The 22,063-nt window shown below is 35.8% G+C and overlaps 4 protein-coding genes across 5 annotated transcripts; 2 read left to right on the top strand and 2 right to left on the bottom strand.

Annotated features, from left to right (window-relative positions):
* Positions 1 to 1,295: 1,295 nt before the first annotated feature.
* LOC120193804 (serpin-ZX-like) lies at positions 1,296 to 4,163 on the top strand. The gene is made up of 2 exons (XM_039196235.1): positions 1,296 to 1,802; positions 3,176 to 4,163. Exons 1-2 carry the CDS (start codon positions 1,413 to 1,415, stop codon positions 3,956 to 3,958), a joined length of 1,173 nt encoding a protein of 390 aa, XP_039052166.1. The 5' UTR covers positions 1,296 to 1,412; the 3' UTR covers positions 3,959 to 4,163.
* A 1,242-nt stretch (positions 4,164 to 5,405) lies between these two features.
* Positions 5,406 to 8,786, top strand: LOC120194525 (nucleobase-ascorbate transporter 3-like). The gene is made up of 10 exons (XM_039196802.1): positions 5,406 to 5,411; positions 6,238 to 6,390; positions 6,497 to 6,673; positions 7,210 to 7,310; positions 7,478 to 7,552; positions 7,642 to 7,702; positions 7,782 to 7,966; positions 8,042 to 8,138; positions 8,258 to 8,344; positions 8,488 to 8,786. Exons 1-10 carry the CDS (start codon positions 5,406 to 5,408, stop codon positions 8,605 to 8,607), a joined length of 1,062 nt encoding a protein of 353 aa, XP_039052733.1. The 3' UTR covers positions 8,608 to 8,786.
* Positions 6,588 to 13,177, bottom strand: LOC120193801 (probable disease resistance protein At4g33300). Of its 2 annotated transcripts, XM_039196234.1 has the most exons (6): positions 12,364 to 13,177; positions 11,859 to 12,262; positions 11,429 to 11,784; positions 11,120 to 11,325; positions 10,115 to 10,965; positions 6,588 to 6,599 (listed from the first exon to the last, which is right to left on the bottom strand). In XM_039196234.1, exons 1-5 carry the CDS (start codon positions 13,031 to 13,033, stop codon positions 10,127 to 10,129), a joined length of 2,475 nt encoding a protein of 824 aa, XP_039052165.1. In that variant the 5' UTR covers positions 13,034 to 13,177; the 3' UTR covers positions 6,588 to 6,599; positions 10,115 to 10,126. The 2 variants fall into 2 exon arrangements, with proteins under 2 accessions (XP_039052165.1, XP_039052164.1); XM_039196233.1 differs by lacking the exon at positions 6,588 to 6,599 and having other exon boundaries at positions 9,976 to 10,965.
* A 4,742-nt stretch (positions 13,178 to 17,919) lies between these two features.
* LOC120194524 (protein OSB1, mitochondrial-like) lies at positions 17,920 to 19,586 on the bottom strand. The gene is made up of 4 exons (XM_039196800.1): positions 19,148 to 19,586; positions 18,935 to 19,085; positions 18,660 to 18,744; positions 17,920 to 18,370 (listed from the first exon to the last, which is right to left on the bottom strand). The coding sequence occupies exons 1-4, from the start codon at positions 19,480 to 19,482 to the stop codon at positions 18,096 to 18,098; spliced, it is 846 nt and encodes a 281-aa protein (XP_039052731.1). The 5' UTR covers positions 19,483 to 19,586; the 3' UTR covers positions 17,920 to 18,095.
* Between the last annotated feature and the right edge of the window lie 2,477 nt (positions 19,587 to 22,063).

The following is a 22,063-nucleotide window of genomic DNA, read 5'->3' as shown; positions in this document are numbered from 1 at the left end:
GTAACAATAAATAATAATGCAGGCAGGGCTGCAGAACCTAATAAATCCACTTAAAATATGTGAACAAGAAAACTCGGAAAAGTAAAACATGATCTTAGAGTAAATGTTAAAATAACAAACCGTTTACTGTAATATTAAAATTTGTTATACCCTCTAACAGAAGTGAGATGGGCTTTTGAATAGAACTTTGAGAGTGATGTTTGACTCAGAATATTTTTAATTGTTCTGAAACATATTTGATATCTTTAAAAGGATTTTATTTTTCCAGAGGAACATCTCGAGTGTTAGAGAACGTGCGTGTGAGATTTAAGAGTATGTAACTAATTCAAGAGGTATCACATTTAATCGGTGCAGCCGCTAGCTAAACAAAATCTAAAAAGAAAAAAAATTGAACCGATCCATAAAAACCGACACAAATTTTAAAAAATTTCTTATAAATGAAATTTAAAATAATACTAAACAAAAAATATATATATTTTAATTAAATGATAAGGATTGAAGAGATAACTAGATATTTGTCCATCAAATCAACATGCTTGTTTCTTTTTAAAGACAAACCAACCAACTGGGATAAAAAATGGATTTGAGCCCGATGAGCCTTTAAATCTAAAATGGTCAAAGTCAACTGTTCCTCTTAATTCCTAAGCAAATCATGTACGCGGGCCCAATGATAGTTATCAAAAGGGCCTTAAAATCCAGTAAAAAAGTCAAAAGTCAACTCTCTTTGCTTAGTTCCTAAGATAAGCTAAGCCAGTTCTACGATGGCAAAAGCCGCGTACGGTGATATCCCCACCTAACTAAAAAAATGTGGTGTACATATAATATTTATATAAAATCAAAATAGTTTTTACATAATTTTAAAATATATATTATTTTTAATCATTAATATTTAATCTATTGATCGACTAATTTAAATCACTAATATATAATTTAATAAGAATTTAAGAATATTTAAATTAAATTTTGTAGTTCAATTAATAATAAATTAATATTTTGAACCAGAATATTAATTTTTAAAATATAAGGTTAATATACATTTTTAATAGTAAAAAATAAAAATAAAGTTATTCATGCATTAAAAATATTTTTTAATAAACTTTTATCAAGTATACAAACTATTTTGTGGGTTTGAATTAAAAAAAAAGAACCCATAAATTCTATAAAAAATAACGCTTTCAAGTACTAGCAAACAGTTAATAATAAACTTTAACGTTTTTATTTCACTAAATTTTTCATTTTAAAACATAAATTTCTACCAGATATTTTAGGGTCATAAGACTCACTTCTAAAAAAAAATTCCTCCTTAAATCGCCGTCCTTGTTGGTCCAAAACCGTAGAATCGCTCGAATCAATCAAAGCAAAAGCATATTCTCTTCATCTTCAAGTTTTGTTTACAGTTTCACATTCCGGCGATGGATCTCCGTCAATTGATCAGAAATCAAACCGACGCCGCTTTCAGCCTGACGAAGCACGTTCTCCAAACTGAAGCCAAGGGCTCGAACCTGGTGTTCTCGCCGCTTTCGATCCACGTTGTGCTTAGCATGATTGCGGCTGGCAGTAAGGCTTCCACCCTCGACCAGCTCCTCTCTTTCCTCAAGTCAGAATCCAGTGACCAACTAAACTCCTTCTCCTCCGAGCTCGTTTCCGTTGTCTCCGCCGACGGAAGCCCCGCAGGTGGGCCCCGCTTGGCATTTGCCAACGGTGTTTGGCTCGACAAGTCTCTCCCTCTCAGGTCTTCTTTCAAACAGGTTGTGGATAATGTGTACAAGGCTGCTTCTAATCTAGTCGATTTCCAAAACAAGGTAATTTATTTCCTTTTATATTATACTTACTTGTTGAATGATAGGAATGGTGTCGGAATGAATTAAATACTTAATAGCTTTTGTTTCTGCCTGATGCGTTTTTTAACAATTGCTTCTGTAATTTTTTTAATTTTTGAGGGGTGATAAAAGCAATAAATCGTTATTTCCAATACATGTAGGGTATAGGTTCCGTCAGTCTAGTTTAAATTTTACAATTTTGATACACATGCATACAAAATGGACCAAGATTCTGCAATATAGATTCATGTGCCATTTATGTTAGCGGACAAAATAGTCTCTTGATGCTGAATGTTAAAACTCGACCCCCAGAAGTATCCTTGTAGGTTTGATCGTAACCACTCACAATTAGGTTCACAGTTTAAGAGACAAATTCAAACTTTGGATGACAAAAATTAAATTTTGGGACCAAGGACCACAAATAGACTATTTGGCAGTACAATCTTTATTCAACCTTTCAATGAAGTCTCTACACCAAATTCGTCTAGAACATAACATGCAGGGAAAGACAACAGTGCACTTGGATATATCTCAAACATCATGGTATTAGTAAGTTGGAATATTGATTGCTAGGTTGGTTTTCTGGCTTCAGTAGAGTAGTTATATTCACATATATATTGTATTTATGTTAATAATGTGTCAGATTATGGTCATTTTTCCTTTGTTACCATCAAACTTTTAGTAACAGCAAGCTTCAAGGAATCTGCAATTTAATCAGATTTTTAAATTGAGACATTCCCACTAGTAGCATGTTTTAGCATATGGTGAAGCTCCCGTGCTTAGTGCTAACTAAAGAAATGGTGAACTTACTCAAGTCATCTGAGCTATTGACTTCACATGTAGTGGTTATTTAAAAAGACATCTAACAACTATCCAAAGCACTCTTTGTGCACAAATTACAATCACCGTTGTGGATGAGAAGTTAAGATCAAACATGGCCTTCCTTGGGTTTTGTACTTAGATCTTTGGCCACATTTACTGCAAGATTTGCAGCATATATCACCATCTATTTTACCTCCAATTTATCTTCCATAGGTCTATGACTTTTGGAAGCAAGTGAGTTCTCCGTTGATCATTTGTACTCTTGTACATTTCCAGGGGATACAAAATCAAGGGCTACTTTAATGCATGACGGTCTGTTTGCTGCTTGACGTTGCCTCATTCAACTGAAACTTAATAAACTAATGATAATCAAGTACAAACTAGATATTGAAAGGAAGTGTATGAATATTTCCAGTACCATTAGATAATAACGCATAAATTAAATGATATCTTTATACTTTATGGATTATATTCACATCACCTGCTTGCCATTTTTGTTTTAACTTTCATGTTGTTGGTCTATTTGTTTGAAGGCTGTTCAAGTGGCTGGTGAAGTGAATTTGTGGGCTGAGAAGAAGACTAGCGGTCTTATTAAAGAAGTTCTTCCTCCAGGGTCAGTTGATGCTTCAACAAGGTTTATATTTGCTAATGCACTCTATTTCAAAGGAGCTTGGAATGAAGCATTCGATGCATCAAAAACAAAAGACTATGACTTCCACCTTGTAAATGGCAACTCTGTTAAGGTGCCTTTTATGACTAGCAAAAAGAAGCAAATTGTCAGTGCCTATGACGGTTTCAAAGTCCTAGGGATTCCATATAAACAGGGTGAAGATAAGCGTCGTTTCTCCATGTATTTTTTTCTCCCAGATGCAAAAGATGGTCTGCCAGCTTTAGTAGATAAAGTGAATTCTGGATCTGGCTTCTTAGAACACCACCTTCCTTCTCAACCAACTGAAGTGGGTGAATTCAGGATCCCAAGATTCAAGATTTCATTTGGACTTGAAGCTTCTGCAGTTCTGAGAAGATTAGGGCTTGAATTGCCTTTCTCGGGTAAAGGAGGTTTGTCGGAGATGGTTGATTCTCCTGAGGGTCAGAACCTGTATGTTTCAAACATATTCCACAAGTCTTTTATAGAAGTTAACGAAGAAGGGACAGAAGCTGCTGCTGCTACTTCGGCCGTCATAAAACTCAGGTCTCTGTTTATTCCAGATCCAATAGACTTTGTGGCTGACCATCCTTTCCTTTTTCTGATCAGGGAAGATGTGACTGGAGTTGTTCTCTTCATTGGGAATGTCCTCAATCCTCTTGAAAACTAATAAATCAGACATGTTACTGAAATGGTGTGTGTTTTGACCAATGTAAAATTATGCTTTGTTGTTGGGTTTATTTTTGTACTTTTTCTTGGTTGTTCAACCTATGTTTAACTACACTACTATATGTAATGAGTCACATAGGAAACAAATAACGTCTCTTGTTTTTTGACATGTTAAGTACTTGAATCTTTTGTACTACTAATGTCATAGAGTTGGATCAAAGTGATAAAGGCGGTGAAGAATGTATTGCTTGCTTATTTTTATATAACTATCGGCATTTGATCCATTAACCATGTATTGATTACTCATTAGATTGTGATGATTCAATTGCAGAGCATTTTAAAATGATTAGAAATCGAAATCCAATTTCTTGGGAACTCAACTTTCATCTAGAACAGTGCAAATGTGCAATTTATGAATTTGGATTCGAAAGTTGAAGATTTATGAAGCTTTTAAATTTCTCGAAGGTTAGCACTTTGTGTTGCCCTTTCTATGGTGAAGGATGTTATTTGGCAATGACAGACATGGTTAATTAGATAAGTGACTGATAGACAATGAACCTAGAGGCCGGTTGACAAAATCTGGCTACTGTTATAACCTAGAGGTTGGTTGACAGAATCTGGCTACTGTTATAACCTAGAGGTTGGTTGACAGAAGCTGGCTACTATTATCGCCATATGAATTCTATTTCTATAGTTGGTCACACTGTTCAACTCTCTTTGCTATTACTTCATTTTCCTTGAAAAACATTGTCGTATCAACTATTACAATCAGATTCAATTATTACAACCATATATCAATTAACATCAGCTGTCAAATGAACAAATCAAAATAAATTTAGATGATTTCAATATAAACATCAACCCCAAATTTGAAACGAAGGTATGCTCATCACACCATGTCCACTCCTTTTTCTGGAGAGTTTTAATAGTATTAGCCCCTCCTTTCCCTATAGTAGATCCATGAAAGAATCCTAGTCATCTTGAATCTTTCTTAGTTATTGATAACTCACATCTTACCAGACACAATTGTTTGAACTTGAGATCTTTAGAGAGAACAACACTACATTTTATCGTTGAGATCATTAATAAGTTCAATAGTTTATTTTTATTTTTAAATTAAATTGAATTAATTAAATTAGTGTAATTTTATTTTTAATACTTTTAGGTTTAATTACTTTGAAAATTAGATTATTCGTTATTAAAGTCTTATCTTGGTTTCATCGTCAGTAACATAAATATTATTTCTTTCACCTTTTAGAATTTGTAGCACATGTTTCATATCTTCGAGCTTATTAAAAAATATGCATGAATTCCTCAATTTTTTTTAAAAAAAAAGTGTTTTAAGCTGAATTACATAAACTTAAAATTGTCATCAAATTAACTCTGATATGATTTATAGTTTTAACCGAAAGGGGAAAATATCCATAGAAATCGAAAAATTGCTGATAATGTCGGTATGTATTCTTTCTAAAAATGGTTAGAAACCTTTAAAGTATAATTATAAATTTTAAAACTCAAGATACGATTAAACTAGAATTAAACATGAAATTCATCAGGCTAGGAATATCTTATTTAATAATTTTGAATTTTGCACGAATCAAATTACCTCAAATGGTAAAGAGATAGTTGTTATCTTTAGAAGTTCATATTCAAACACCAAATATTGTAAGAATATTTAAACTTTCATTGTCAAATGATTATATATCTTTAAAACATATATTATTTTGTAATTATCTTATATTATTACAAAAATAATTTTGGGTTTCAAGATTGAAGTAAACCCAATTAGTAGCATGAACGGGTGATCATTGAGTGAGAATAAAATTGAGTTGAATGACATTCCATTTTCATGTTGTGCAAGAAAGTAAACAATGGTATTAATATTATGATTCGAGGGATAAAGAAACTTAGCTGATTTCAGTGGGTTGGGATCTGCTATTTGATTCCATATCAATGGATTATAAAGCTTTTGATTGATGACATTTAACCTTTGTTTTTTTAGGGGGAAAAAACCAAAGAACATCTAACTTACGATTTGGATTAGATTAGAGTAGATGTAGCCATCTTTAACAATTTCAAGGTTTTCGTTAGATTCTTTAAGAACTGGACGACTCTGTATCCTTTGTTCTGATTCTCTTTTGTTTTCATCTGCTCATATTATTTTGTACCTTTTAATACCCTTTTCACCTTATTTAGGACGAATATGCTGTTTGTTTTTAGTCGCTGAATAATTGGCCTGGGTAACCACTTTTGATTTCATGAAAGTGAAACTTTTTTTAGGATGGAAATCTAGAATACTTAGCATCTAATCTCAGAGAATCAATTTGTTTAACAGCTCAAGCTCTTTTACTGGCTTTCCAACACTACATCGTGAATCTCGGAACTACGGTCTTAATTGCAAGTAATATCGTGCCTCGGATGGGTGGGGATCATGTATGTTTTGTGACCAGCTTTGATAGTCTCAGTATAATAATTTCTTTTTTATGAATATGATGATTTCTTAAATCTCAAATTCTGGATCCTCTGTTTTCATGAACAGGGTGATAAAGCCCGAGTTATTCAAGTGTTGCTGTTTATGTCTGGCATTAATACTCTGCTTCAAACTCTTGTTGGCTCAAGGCTTCCCACAGTGATGGGTGCATCTTTTGCATACACCTTACCATTACTTTCGATCATCAATGATTACAATGACGAAGCCTTTGCAACTCCGCATGATGTATGTAAACTTTAGTAAGATATAAGCAAAAGTAATGGAAAGGAACTTGTGAATTATAGTCTTTTGTGCTGTAATTAAGTTGCGTTATTCTTAAATCAATAGATAAATTTAATATAAAATTTGTCTTTAGGTTTTATAAGTTACAGATTTCTATGTGCTAAGGTCATGGATATTGTGAATAGTCCCGATTCCTGAATTGAACACTGTAACTCAAATGAATGCTTCTTGGTTTCATGCCTGCTATGCAGGAGACATTCTTTTGCCTCACTGACTTGATCTTAATTATGTTTTCTCTAGTTTCCTTTTGAGAAATGGTTTGAGTTTGCGTCTACTATTTTTCCCGTTCTGATTACACCTCCCAAATCACAATGCTATTTTATAGGTTATAAGCTACATCATTCTTGGCGTTCAGGGGTAGTATATATCTGGTGGACTTTCTCAATAGATTTTCTCATTGTTATCTTCCTATTCTCTCTTTCACATTCTTAGCTTATGACCATATTGCTTAATGATTACGATCCGGATCTTGCTTGCAGCGGTTTATTCATAGTATGAGAACCATTCAAGGATCAATGATAGTTTCTTCCTTTGTCAACATCATCCTAGGGTATGGACGGGCATGGGGGGAACTGACAAGGTAACGGTGAATTCTGTTTTGACTATCAGTTTATACAAACTATTTTACTTTTGGCTTACAACTGATTACCTGCTTCTCAATTATGTTTGAGATCTTTTGATCAGCAAACTATTAAGTTTTGACTGCTAACTTTGTACGCATTTTCTCTTCATCCTCCATTTCTCTAAACTATTTAGTCCCATTGTCGTGGCGCCAGTGGTTTGTCACGTTGGTCTTGGTCTGTTTGCAAGAGGCTTCCCATTGTTAATTCTCTATGAATGCTTTTGTGCTTGATCAATACTAATAATATGCTGATTTAATCTGCTCCTTAATGCAATTAAATTATGATACAGCTAGGTAACCGTGTGGAAATTGGCCTGCCTATGCTCATTCTAGTAGTTATTTCCCAAAAGGTATATAAGCTATACTGAGTGCAGTCTTATGCTGGCATGCTTCTTTATTAACTTGACAAGGACTACTTGTTTGCTACAGTCGCTGAAGCGCATCCATTCAAGAGCCCATTTCATACTTGAGAGGTTTGATTTGCTTTTCTGCATCCGAATTATCTGGGCTTTTGCTGCTATCCTCACTGTGTTGGGTCCTTACAACAATGTTAAGACTGCCACTAAACAAAGTTGTCGCACAGATCGATCGTACCTGATGTCTTCTGCTCCTTGGTATGCTCCTGATGTGCCGCCCTGCTTGTTGTATTCTCTCCGTTTTGTGACATTATTTTATGTCACTTCTTCTAGGATCAAAATCCCATACCCATTTCAGTGGGGTACGCCAATATTCAGGGCTAGCCATGTGATTGGAATGATAGGTGCTGCACTTGTTTCATCTGCTGAGGTTTAGTCTAAATCTTAAATGACTTCAAGTCTATTTGGTATTTTTATTTTGTAAGGCTGCACTTATTTTATTTTTCTGCTGAGGTTCAGTCACTTATCTTTCTATGACTTTCAATGAAGTCAACTGGAACATTTTTTGCAGCAGCTTGGCTTTCTGGGGCCACAGCCCCTCCGGCACATGTACTCAGCAGAAGTATTGGCTTACAGGTCATTTCCTAGATTCTTGTGAATTGGTTTCTGAAACTTGTTCGTCCATGATTTCCCTGAAAATAATAAAACTACAGTCCTGAACCACATTATAAGATTGTCATTGGTGAAGATAACTTAGTCATCTTGCTTCTAAATGCCAGGGCATTGGTATGCTGCTTGAAGGGCTTTTCGGTTCTCTTGTTGGTACTACTGCATCCTTGTACGGTAGTCTTGTTTTTAAAGAGAAGTTCCATTCTATATACAATAGTCATGAACCGTAATATCCATAACAGATAGCACTATACTTTAGAAACTTGTTTCAGCGTCTGATCAAATTGATGTTGCAGTGAGAATGTTGGCCTTCTCGGGCTTACGCATATAGGAAGCAGAAGGGTTGTGCAAATTTCGACTGCTTTCATGATATTTTTCTCCATATTTGTTTTTTTTTTTTCATTAATTGCATTGAAAATTTTACCCTATATTTATCATGCTCAATTGTTCATATTTGATTATGTTACCTTGCATTGTTTCGGGGAAATTTGGTTCATTTTTTGCCTCCATTCCATTGCCAATATTTGCTGCTATATACTGCATTTTATTGGGCATTGTTGGTGAGTGACTCTGTACTCTGTTGCCGTGATAGTTTCTGTTTCCGATATCCTATTCTTCCTTTAACTTGGAATTTTCGTCCGTTTCTTCCATCAGGTTGCATCTGCTTCTGGGATCACATTCATACAGTTTGCAAACATTAATTCCATCAGAAACATCTATGTTTTGGGTGTGTCTCTGTTCCTCAGGCTGTCAATTCCTCAATACATTGCAATGAACACAGCTTACGACGGACATGGACCAGTTAGAACGAATGCGATATGAGTATGTAATGTACTGTGCTTGCTGCATTGTCCGTATTGCTCGTCTCTGTCTCTGTCTAATATGCAAAGCCAATTGTAATGCATGCAGTTTAATGATATATTGAATACAATCTTCTCATCACCGGCAACTGTGGTGATCGTGGTTGGGACCATACTTAACACGCTCGAAGCGATAGAGGAGTTCCATGGTGGAAACCAATCCAGCACAGCAAAGGCGACTTTAGAACCGAGGAGTTCTACAGCTATCTCCTCAGACTAAATGGCGCAAGTCATGTTTATATGCTTGGATCATTTACGAAACTGTCACTTTTGATCGATGCGTGGAATTTAATCTTCTACCTGCCTTAGTTATTTCAGTACAAATGAAAATGAATGTGGATTCACTTGGCTTTGTTTACTGACGTCCACTTGCTATAGTTTACCAAAAAGGAGTGTTTCTTTTTACATGAAGTAAGCAATTCTTTTGATGTTTTTCTAAACGTGGAGTGGTGGCAACGATTAGAACTTCTAGAACGGCCGTGCTGATCAAACAAGACTTCCATTAAATAATTCACAAGTTAGGCCAAAATGATTTAAAAACAACCAAGTGATGAAATCATCGAGTGGATCCACGCGTCCTAGAAAGCTACTGACTGAGAGAGCAAGCCAGTCGTCACCTTACAGAATCTTATTTGTGGGATCCACGCGTTTCTTATCTCTTCACTCGTTTCTCCAGCCGCCAGTCATTATCTCAGACAAACTGGGGACCCATCCACGGCGTTACTTTTTCTTTTTCTTTTTTGGCCTGGACTTGACTGAAATATATTCATGGCTAAAATGTCGAGTGAACTATCTCACATCAAGAGGACAGAAGCGAATAATAGAAAGATTTGATTTTATTAAAATTATGCACATTAGGGGTACATATGATATGCACCAGTTGTTACTTTCAGCCATCAAGCCAGTCCAGACTGTACCATTTCTCTGCAACTTGAACATAAAGGTCTGGCATGGCTTTCTCCAGGTATCTCCACTGCCAAGAAACTTCATCGTCACAGATAACTCGCCGCAGCGACTTCAAGTTTGATAAGGCGGTTTGTGTTGGTAGTCTCATAATCTGTGAGCATTCCCTCATGTCCATCTTTTCCAGGCTGCCTAATTTACCGATTTCCCTAGGTAGACACCTCAAGTTAACGCACTGTGAAATATCAAGGTATTTTAACCCATTAAGCTCGCCAATGCTGGGAGGGAGCATCTTTAGCTCCGGACAAGCGTACAACCTAAGTATCTGTAGTTTCTTGAGCATACCCAAATTGGAAGGCATTTCGCATATTCGGTGGCAGTTGGTTATGCTCAGGCTCTGGAGTGAATTCACCTCACAAATGTTCCCCGGCAACTTAACTAAGTCATCGCAATGATCCATTATGAGTTCCGATAAATGAGGGAAGATCAGGGACAGGACCAGCACTGATGGATTAAAGCTGTTATTAACCTTGCAAAGAACCATAGATAGTTTCTGCAAGTTCTTCAGGGGAACAGTGGGGTTGGTAAATTGAGGAACCCATACTTTTTCAAGCCATAGGCTCCTTAAATTTGCCAGATTGGTGAAGACTGTAAAATTATGAAGTATCGCCTGTGTTGTACCATAGTTGATGACAATGAGTGCCCTAAGCTTGGGCATGTCGTCTATGAAAGGAGGCAAGAAGTATTCATCGGAGGAAAAATTCAGTATGAGTACTTCAGCCTTGGGGAACTCCATGCGAAACCAGTCCATTTCCCTCATTTCTCCTGTCAAGTGATTAAATTTCAAATTTAGTGAGAAAAAAGACAGTAGAACAACATGTTTTCCAATAGAAATATCATGCAAGCCATGGTTTTAGGTGAAGGCAACTACACAATCTTATTTGATGCAAAGCAACAAAGAACAAGTCTAGCATGATACCTGTATGAACTGAAACTATCTGAGCATTGAACAGTTGATCTGTGTTCCTTTCCCACTCTCTCGGGAGTTCAGCATCTCTTCTGGGCATAAGCAACCGCTTCCGCTCATTCACTTCCCCTCGATTGCTTAGATGAAGAGCAAGGTCTCTCAGCACATCGTGTTGTGTAACACAAATTTCATAAAAACTACTGTATGAATCCCCAACCCTGCACAATTCAATCCAAAAAACAAAAATCAGGTATGTCAACTGCTAACTAAAACCAACCCAAGTTAGTAGCTTCAGAAACAAAGAAATTTCAAGAAACATACCGTGCGTCTTTCACCAGGGTGAGAAGGTTCTTATCGGCAAGCTCAACAAGAATGGCAAAAGCTTCCTCCTCATCAATGTCATGTATCTCAACCCACATATTAATGAGAACATCGAGGGGGATTTTCTTATCTTCTGGAAATGATCCCAAATCCAAGAAACATTCCTTAACCTTCTTGTTCAAATATTCCACGCTTATTGCCATCCGCTCCAGTAGCTTGTTTTCGTGGGACTCGCATATCGGTTCTCCTCGTAATAACCTTTTCTTAGCACTAGCCCAATACATTTCAGGTTGGTCTCGCAGTGAAGCTCCGATTACTTTAAGTGCCAGAGGAAGTCCTTTACATTCATTAACAATCTATCAAATCCAGAATTAATTAACAATCATTAGCGAAGAAGAAAGATAATTAATCCTTGAAGTTAATAGGTTACCTGCTTGACCAAAGTCTCATTGGCAGTAGGGGGGATGGATGTCTGCCCGAAAGCAGAGTGACAAAACAGGGATATCGATTCATCTTCCCTCAACAGCTCTACTTTATAAACTTCATCGACAACATTTGCTGGGAACTTAAATCTTGAAACGACCAAAGTTTTATATGTTGGGATCCTAAATATAAGTTGTTCAAGCACTGAAAGGGACCAGACATCGTCCAAAACAACCAGAGTTCGCGGTCCACTTCCCCACTCACACTGTACGTTTCCTTGTGGAACAAACATGTTACTGGTGTAACCCATGGCCTCGTTTCCTGTAAGAAATCCCCATATTCTTGCTCTTAACTGTTGCACATCCGGTGATTGTGATACGGTTAAAAACAAAATTCTGTCGTTGAAGTGACCTTAAAAAACATGAAAACAGAAGCAATTAGTTCTACCACAATCGGCCATTACCAACAAAAAACTTTATTTGATCAATTACATACATCAAGGAAAAACTTACTTCGAACTTGATTATCTTTACAAATTTCATTGGCCAACGTAGTTTTCCCTGATCCTCCAATACCGCAAATTCCAACAACGTTTAAATCCTCTTTTCCAATTATCATCTTTTTCACCTTACTTTTCCCTAAATCCAAGCCAACTCCACCGATAATTCCCAAACTAGCCTCCTCTTCAACTTCCATTCTCTTAACCGCTTCTTCCACCCACCCTCCCGCTCCGATCTTCATCGAATTGAGCCTCTGCTCCAACCGACCTTCCAACCGGTCGAACCGCTCCATCGTTTCGAACCGCATGTGGTGAACGTCGGCCAACAAGTGAGCCTGCATCGGTCCGCTAACGAACCTCGAAACCTGTTTCTCTAACTTCTCCATCTTCCTGGCCAGCTGGAGGTTCTTGTAGACGTTCCAACGGCCGGAAGCCAGGACTCTGCGGGCCAATTCGAGGCCCCCACGCAGAGTCTCGGAGAAACGGTCGAGCTGAGATTGACGGATGGCGGAGAGCTCGACGCCGGAGTACTTGATTTCATTGATGATGGGAAGGAGTTCCTCGATGCTTGTGATGAGATTGTCCGCACTGGATTTGCAGAGGCAGGACTTGCGTGAGATGGAGATTAATTGTTTTAGAAGTTCCGCCGCTATTTCTCCGGCGAAAAAGTCGTTAAACGCCATCGATATTACTTGGATCAACTTATAACCAGCGAGAAACTTTTCGTGAGATGGAGTGAGTGAGTGAGTGACTCGGTTACATATATCCTAAATGGCGGGCGCCAATTTAACTGCTCTGATCGTCGCTCGACTGCTGACTTTTGTGCTTTTTTTTCTCTCTCACGAATTCTTTAGAGATGGAGTTTGTATTAAGAAAAGAAAAAAAGGAATATTTTTAAAAGGAAAATGCAAAAGCCTTTTATTTATTTTAAATTTGCTTTCCAAAAAAGAAGCATCCTTTCTCATTTTGGTAAAAAAATTGCATTTCTTATTGTTTAATCATTATTAGCAGTTTTGTCATCAAACATAGACTATAAAAATATATGAAATTAGTTTATAATAAAATTAGCTACTTCGTTAGATAATCTAAATCTTATTCTGAAACGGAAACTTGTTTTTTTATTGGAAGCAAATGCTCAAGTGAGATGCCACTTGTCGCTTATTCACTATCCCCAAGTTATATGCTAAACCAAAATAAACTTCAATATTTTACCTTTTAACAAGACATCGCAATATACTGTTTTCTTTTTTACTCATTTGTCCAAATTAGCATTTCCTAAATGCATCTATCATTATAATAATTTTAGGTTACAATTCCTTTGACAATTCCACGATGTTTCAACTTTATTTGCCCATTAACAAATAATCCCATATTTAATGTTAATTTATTCTTACAATATTTAAAGTGTTTTATGGTCCTAATGATGTCAGCTTAAAAAGACGTAATCCAAAATTATAATATATACATAAAATAATAAAAGTATTTCAACTTTTGATTAAAAAAAATCACATTTGATTATTTATTTTTCTTAATAAATTTAAAAATGTTATATATTATTAATGATATTTAACCTTTGTTTTCTCATGTTTTTTTAGGTAATGTGATCTAGACTGATTAGGAGCATTCCAATTTCTTTTCTTAGAGTTCTCTCTTCACCTCTCCTTTAGGTCTTCTAATTAGAATTGAGATTAGATTTAAAATTTATAAAAAAAATATAAATTATAATTGGATAGCTTACATGATTTAAAGGGTCATACTCTCAAATTTTTATTAACAGACATGAAAACATAAAATTAGATATATTTAAATATTTAATATTTTTATTTACTTTTGGTAAGTAATTTAGATAATTTAAATATTATATAAAATAATCTACTTAATAAAAGTAACCATATTATTAGAAAAGCGCAAAGAAAAAAGAAATTACGTCATGTTATTATTATTTTATTTTAATTCTGTCCTTTTATTAAGACAGAGATGAAATGAATGGTCCGAAGGTGGGGACATTACACTGGCAAGTGTCGACCGTCATTGGCGTTGACGATCGAAATGACCGTCCTGCCCTCAAATCATTATTCAATTTTGGAAGAGAAAACTTGTTCCGTGCCGGTGAACATCAACGTACGTCCACTTTGGATTTTTGTTTAAAATAATAATTAGCTGATTAGCGGAGTAAATTAGATGATATTGAAAATAAAACATACATCGGCTATGGAATGTGGGGGAAGGCTGCCGTGGAAAATATTGCCTAATCTAGGGGAGGAAATTGGTACTAAAAATCTTCCCATAGAGAATCATTGGTTCCTTGAGTCCACCAAAACTTAGCAACAGCAGAATCTAGTTCTTTTTTTAGGGAATTTAAAACATGACATCTGATACATGGGAGTAGCACTGGCCTCACAGGCTTAATGAGGACTTATTTGCCTCCTGGAGACAAAGTCGATCCCTTCCAGCTTTCTAACCTAACCAACATTCTATTTTTAAGATTCTCCAAAGCTGCTGAATTGGTAACGCCACATAAGTATACACCAGGATTATTAGCAGCAGGGATTCCCATCAACCGTGATAGAGTCTTTTTACCTTAACTGATGCATTCTGGCTAAAAATCAAACTAGATTTCTCCAACATTATTCCAGCAAAGCATCCAACAACAATCCTTGAAAATTTTCCCTCTTACACTCGATGAAAAATAGGTGGAAAATAACAGTGCAATTCCTACCGATTCTAATCTCTACTACGGTGAAATTTTCTACAAGGCTCACCATTGACCACTTGAGTGTAGGAAACTGGGTTTTTTTTTTTGCCCAATAGGCTAGTCGGGTTTTTTATTTAGGGTTTTAGGATACCCAATTTTTATTTTGGGAAATACGATAAATGCTACAGTATAGTTGGAACTCGTTGGATATTATCTTTTAATGGACCCCTATGAGTGGGCCCCACATAAACTATTATTTTAATATCATTAATAAGACTCGTCACTTCGAAGCGATGAATTCATTAAAAAATAATTTAAGTTTAAAATAAAAAAATCATTCAAATTAAAAAAAAACTAATTGTTTTGTGGCCGTTAGTCAACGGGCAGCTGCAAAGGTCACTTGGGCAAAACGTAACTTGAAACTCGTCACCTCGAGGTGACTAGTTCTGTCGGATTTTTGAACCCCTGGCAATTTATAGTCGTTGGGGCTAATGCTATAAATAAGGGTTTGAAGTTTTGATTTTTCATCAAACTCTAAATCTAAAAAATTTGTGAAAAATCATACCTTATGTGAAAATCCCGAAAAATGGCTTCCCAAGAAGAAAGTTTGAGGTTGGATAAAGTTCATATTTCGTTGATCGAACTCCGGCTAGAAGAAGAACGGAGTATTAGTAAGTGCGGGATGACATACGGAGATCTGCATCAGCGTATGTTGATATATCTTCAACAATCCGGTCTATTTCCAGCCATATTTGTACGTGGCTTCAAGTTGTACCCAACGTTGATTGAGGCTATGATCGAACATTGATGGCCGAAGACATACACGTTCCATTTCCCGAGTGGCGAAGCGACGATTACTTTGGAAGACGTCGCTTACCAACTCGGTGTCCTTATGAATGGAGTCCTTGTGGTGAGGCAGAACAATTACAACCCCACGATGTTGGTCTACCAAGTTTTGGGAAAAGTGCCACCATCCGAGGTTATCGAGGGCTATTGGGTACGAATAACATGGTTGGAGTTCGAATTTCAAGTGATGTCTGACTCTACCGAGGACGAGGTTATTTTTGCGTCTCTAGCATATCTTCTTCAACTGATCAGAGACGTATTATTATCGAATAAATATGATAATTTGGCACACATTCATTCAGTATATGCAAATTTTAAATGACTTCGCTGAGTGTTGCAATACCAATTGAAGCTCGATGATTTTAGCTTTTCTATATCAAGAGTTGTGCTAGGCTACAATTGTCCAACGGGGTCAAAAACCAATGTAGTAGGCTGTCTAATATTGCTACAATTCTGGGCTTGGTACCGGTTTCTATTTTTTACGCCAATTACCACAATCTTAGTCAAGTTTCCTTTGGCTGGAAGGTAATTTTTTATCTTTAATTTTTTAATTTTTTTTAAATTTGATTAATTTAATTACTTTTTTTATATGTTTTTATTTTTTAAGTATTTTAGATGGTGTAATGAAATAACCGAGACGAAGTTATCGAATGCCACTATAAAAGATATACGGATGAGGATCAACATCACCGGTCAATATGCGATATACATTTGTTCTTTTATTATTATTATTTTAAATTTTTTAACTTTATATATATTAACTTTGATATTTAATATTTACATTTTTATTTGCTTTCGTATGCTGACGACGAGATCTACCAATTATTGTCACTGTGATTTTTTAGGGGTCCGATTTATGGTGTGACTCGACGCCGTTATTACATTTTGCGATTGTTGAGTGGCATACCGCTGATAGAGTATCATGACAATTTGCGTCACATCAACTTATTCCTAAGCAAATCGTTGATATGTACGCGCTCCATAGAATTGATACGCGTGGAAAACATACCGAAAATTGTCTGATGAAGCACGCTTACTATATTGAGTTATGAAATCAGCGTCAACTATCAATCCCCACGTTACGAGATTACACCGTCGAATCTAGATTTCAACCATTCTCAAAGCAAATGGGAAATCATATCTTCGAAATTATGAAGCAACTATCTTTACAGATTCCAAAATCCATCCAATCCTGCATTTATCAAAGTCCAGTTTCAGCAACACAGCAGAAACTCCACTCGCCCTATCATTAGCCTTCATCATGTCACTTCAACTTTCTTCCCTTTCTTCCTACCTTCAGGTAAGGAAAAAGCTCTTGAGCAATAATAACATTTTCATGAAGCAGCCTATTGAGAACAAAAGCTGTTTGGTTGAAATGATCCCCCTAAGTTAAGGCCTAAGCCAATTGACCATTACCTTAGAAATAACCTTGTAGGATTAAGAATCTTGGGAATGAGTACAATTTCAGTAGCATGCATGAATCTCATCGACTGCTTGACATTAATTACACGATTAAAATTCCAATGAGTATGTAATAATTTAACTCTGATTTTGTCAGTTTTCAAAATTATATCCTACGTGTACTATACTTAAAAAGTTTAGTCTATTATATGTCAATCTTGTGTCTTTAACCCTAACTACTGCATGCTGCTGCTCGCGACTAGGTCCAAGCCCGTAGAAGGGCCAACATCAAGCCCCAGGGCTCATTTTGACTTGGCCATGGATGTTGAGTGCCTTCTGGTTGGGAAATGTTGCCCTTTCACTTAATGCAAACTAAATCATTCGGCTCAACAGCAGCACCCCAATAACATCTAACCTTACCTACCCATATATCCACACCCAATAAGAAACAACTGGAGAACCCAATTTTTGCTAAATATCTACAAGAAAGAAATCAATTTTTTTTCCAAATATGAATTAATGGTACAAATATATTCACGTTTGAGCTTTGTATCTTGTACATGTCTTACAAAAGTACGGCATATTGTAAGAATAATAAGTAAAGGAAACAAGAAACTACACATATGCAGTGTTGTACAATTCAATAATTACCATGATCCTAGTTAACCACAATACTATAGCTCTACTATTATCTCTATTTCGCCATAAGTAGCATTGTGGTTTCCAGTCTTTCATTGCAGCTATCCAGTAGTGAACCTCCAATGATATTACATGTCTTCTAGTTTGAGTCTTGTAGATTTATCCTACTCATCATACACCCATTCAGAAATACAGTTACGACAACTTACTTGGTCACCTGCACCTTGTGCTAATCTTGAATCAAGCAGTTCAAGTTGCTTTCTAATCCAAGGAGGATCATCGGGATTCAACCAGAGAGCTTCGCCAGTATCTTTGTGCTTAAAATCTGGCTGTGATGGGTTTTTTTTCCTATTGTCCCACCATTCGGACAGGCTGGTAAAAAATACTTGCCACAAGTAGAGTGGGCTATTATACCTCTCCATACCAGCTTCACCTGGATCTTTAGAAAAGAAAAGAAGGACAACATAATAAGCATGGAGCAAATGAAAAATCAAAAACCTCAAAGCCGATAACCATTGAAGATTGTTATTCTATACTAAGCAATGTTTTTAAGATCTTGGACTAAGTCCTGCAATTGCCCAAAATAAGACATTGAGACATCATTCCACCTAAGCAGTCCAAAAAGTACCATATAAATTCAGCTAAAAAGAAGCTTCAGATATGATTTCACAACAAACTGAGAAAATTGCAAAGGCGGAAAAACTTATAAAATATAAAAACATTTCTACCTTGTTCCGGTTCTAATTCCTCGCATTTTCGGGTGGTTGATCTTTGACCTTGTTGGGAAACAAAATTCAACTCTGTCACATTTACATCCAATAATGTATCAAATGAACATGCATGTAAATACATCCTTCATATTTGCATAATCAAGAAGGGTATAAATTCATACATTGAAACAACATCATCTTAACTCCATAAATGCATCAATCAGATTCCATAAGAAGCTCAGGAAACTCAAATAACTTTAACAAAATAAAACAAGGCTTGTTTTCTGAAGAACCTTGTAATATACTATGAGTTGCTTATCTACATTAGCCTGAGAGAAAGAACCCAAAAACCCTGAAACATACAAAAAAAATCCCCAGGCTTCACGTGCTCCATACAAATTCTCCCCATATCGTTCCACATTCTCAACCCTATCCTGTTTTAAACTCACAATTCAGCCATTAAAGCTCCAATAAGGTAGAACTTTAAAAAATAACTAACAGAAATTTACTTGAATCTTCTATCAGAATCATAGGGTTTTTTTATAATGAGCCGAGTCCGAACCCCAAACTTATCGCTCTTGGTATTCATAACCGTGAGAGGCACATCCACTGTTCCTATTAAGCTGACGCGATTTCGCGACCCACGCTCCACTTGCACAGTCTTCGGCCGCTGGAATTTAAGTGCCAGCCGGTAGGCCGCGCTACCTCCTTCTTCATCTCCTTCGAAATGATTTGAGATTCTGCGATTTGAAGCTGCGGATGAATATAATGAGGTACGATTTGGAAGGGGAAATTGGGAAATACGTCTGGCGATTAACGTTCCGATACGACGAATGATCATAAATACAACACGTGGAACTGATATGTGAGCCCCGGGGCTTTTACTTGCCGACGAGATACTTGAGAAGTGAAAATTCGGCCGAGGTTCAAAACAGAGGACTGGCGGGTTTTCCTTCTCTGAGAAGAGGGTTCTATTCTCTGTTTAGAAAACAAATCGGACCGGCCGGTTCAACCGGTTCAACCGGAAATCGTTGTTTAATCCGATTAAATCTAAATCGGTTGAACCGTTATTAGTGAACCGGCCATAACCACTGAACCGTTCGAATCGGACCGACTGAAAACCGGAAAAAATCGGGAAAAACCGGGATTTTTGTTTTTTTTTAAAAAAATTTAACCAAACAACGTCGTTTGTTAAACGAGCCAAGTCGAACTCGAGTATTGCTGAGCTCGACTCGAACTTGAAAACTTAAAAAGTAAGCTCAACTCAACTCAAACTCACAAGCTAAAAATTATCAAATTCAACTCAAACTCGAAATATAATATTAAAACTTGAACTAATAAAGGCTTGAACTCAAAAAAAATTAGAAGCTCGATTAAAGCCTGAAATTCGAGCTTGATTGAAGTGAAAGAATAGTTCACTCAATGCTCACCAAAAGGCTCCATAATTTTGAATGTCAAATTACCTCTATTATTTATAGAAGTTAGTTGTGATGCGCTTCTATGTTTCTTAGCAATGTGTGATTGTTTTGTTCTCATATTTTTACTCTTTAGACTTTTGGGATGCTCTTCTATGTTTCTTAGCCATGTGAGATTGTTTTTTAAAAAAATTAAACCAAACAATATCATTTTATTATGATTTTTTAACCTCAAATTTATTTTTTAATTATAGTTATATAATTATATTTATTATTTAATATGTTTTACCTTAAATATTATGTTGTAGTTAATTTGAATCATTTTGTTTCACTTGATTTTATGGTTTTTAACTTATATATGTTATGACTTGCTTTGAATATGACTTGTGATATAAAAAATTATTTTTTATTAAATATTTATGATATTTTTATTTAATTTTTTAAATAATTATGACGTCGTCCGGTTCTTCCGATCAGTTAAACCGATTCAACCGGTTAAACCAATAAACTGGTAATATGACTGATTCGCTAACTGATCTGGTTCTAAAAATCATGGTTCTATTCTATAGACAGATAAGATTATAAACCTCTCCAAAATAGTCACGTGACACGAAACAAGAGATGGGGTGTTTTCACCTAAATATTCACGTATTGGGCCAAAAACCCTATAGGTCACGTGATTGCATTTTGTAGTCTCATTAAAGTTTGGGTAAACTACATAAATGGTCATTAATGTTTAAATTTTTTTTCTGTAATGAAGTTTTAATAGTAACAAATTAGTCACTAGTGTTATAAATTTATAATAAATTGGTCGCTTGATGTTAACAACCATTAATGTGGGTGACATAAAGTTGCGTTAACCGCTTACTTAACCCATTGATCGTTTAACTGACTCGTTGATTGATTAGCTATTAGAAAAGAAGAAATATCTCTCCACAATCCATCCCAAAGTTAACCATTTCATGTTCACTCCAACACCATTTTAACAATATATATGTATGAAAAATTTGGGAATTTAAACTCTGAACTATTAAATTATATTTAAAAACTTTTAGAAGGTATGATGAAAAATTTACATTCAGTTATAAACATGTTGCATGGCCATTTCTCAGGTAAATCAATAGGCTTTACGCTTATTGGAAGAAGGCGCCACTTCATGCACTTATCACAAGAAATCCAATTTTCTTTAGTCAATACAGAAGCTGCAATTTAATATATATATGAGCTACAGTTCCAAGGTTAGCACCAACAGCATTCACATTACCAGAATTGGAAGCACCATCTACAGTCGCTTCAGAGTATGACTTCCTTATTAGTAAATCCTCAGTTTTTTATCACTTCATCTGTCATTATGTGTACTGTTAATGGCTAGTGTATTTTTTTTCTTCAATCTTATCATTTTCTTTCATTCAGTCTATAAAATGATTTTTTGATGTAATTGTTAGGTTCTCTTCCTGTTTTGATTCTATATCTCCAAAAAAAATTCTATAGCTGTCTTCAGCCTTTAGTAAAATTATTGCTAATTTTTGGTCTCCTGAATCCCTTTTGTTTGTATTATTGTTCACATGGGCAGTTTGCTTATTTTTCAGCATCACAGAAAAACCAACCCTCAAACTTTTTTTTGGTACCTCATCATCAGCTAAACTGCCTTGACCATGGCTGCCTTTTGATTTTACCAAAAGAGGCATGCTTCTTGGCAGGAGGCAACTTCATATTACCTTTGATCATGCTACGTTTTTTACTGCTCTTCTTCCTAAGAGGATCTACTGGTTCACTCTTTAGAGCTTTGCTACTTTTTCAAGTATTAGACTCAGATTTGACAAGATCACAAGTGTTATATGTTTTAATATACTCATATTTTCTCGCAAAGCCTGAATTATCATCAAGAATTTTTTGAGCTGAACTTGTAAGACATGCATCGAGCATAAACACAACGGAAAAGGATCTTTATAAATACATCTAGCCATTACCTACAGCTTATGTCAAAATCCAGGATTTGAATGCACC

This window comes from Hibiscus syriacus, unplaced genomic scaffold, assembly GCF_006381635.1.
Source record: "Hibiscus syriacus cultivar Baekdansim isolate YM2019G1 unplaced genomic scaffold, ASM638163v2 tig00116997_pilon, whole genome shotgun sequence".
Taxonomy (NCBI): domain Eukaryota; kingdom Viridiplantae; phylum Streptophyta; class Magnoliopsida; order Malvales; family Malvaceae; genus Hibiscus; species Hibiscus syriacus.
This window is presented reverse-complemented; position numbering and strand designations above follow the sequence as displayed.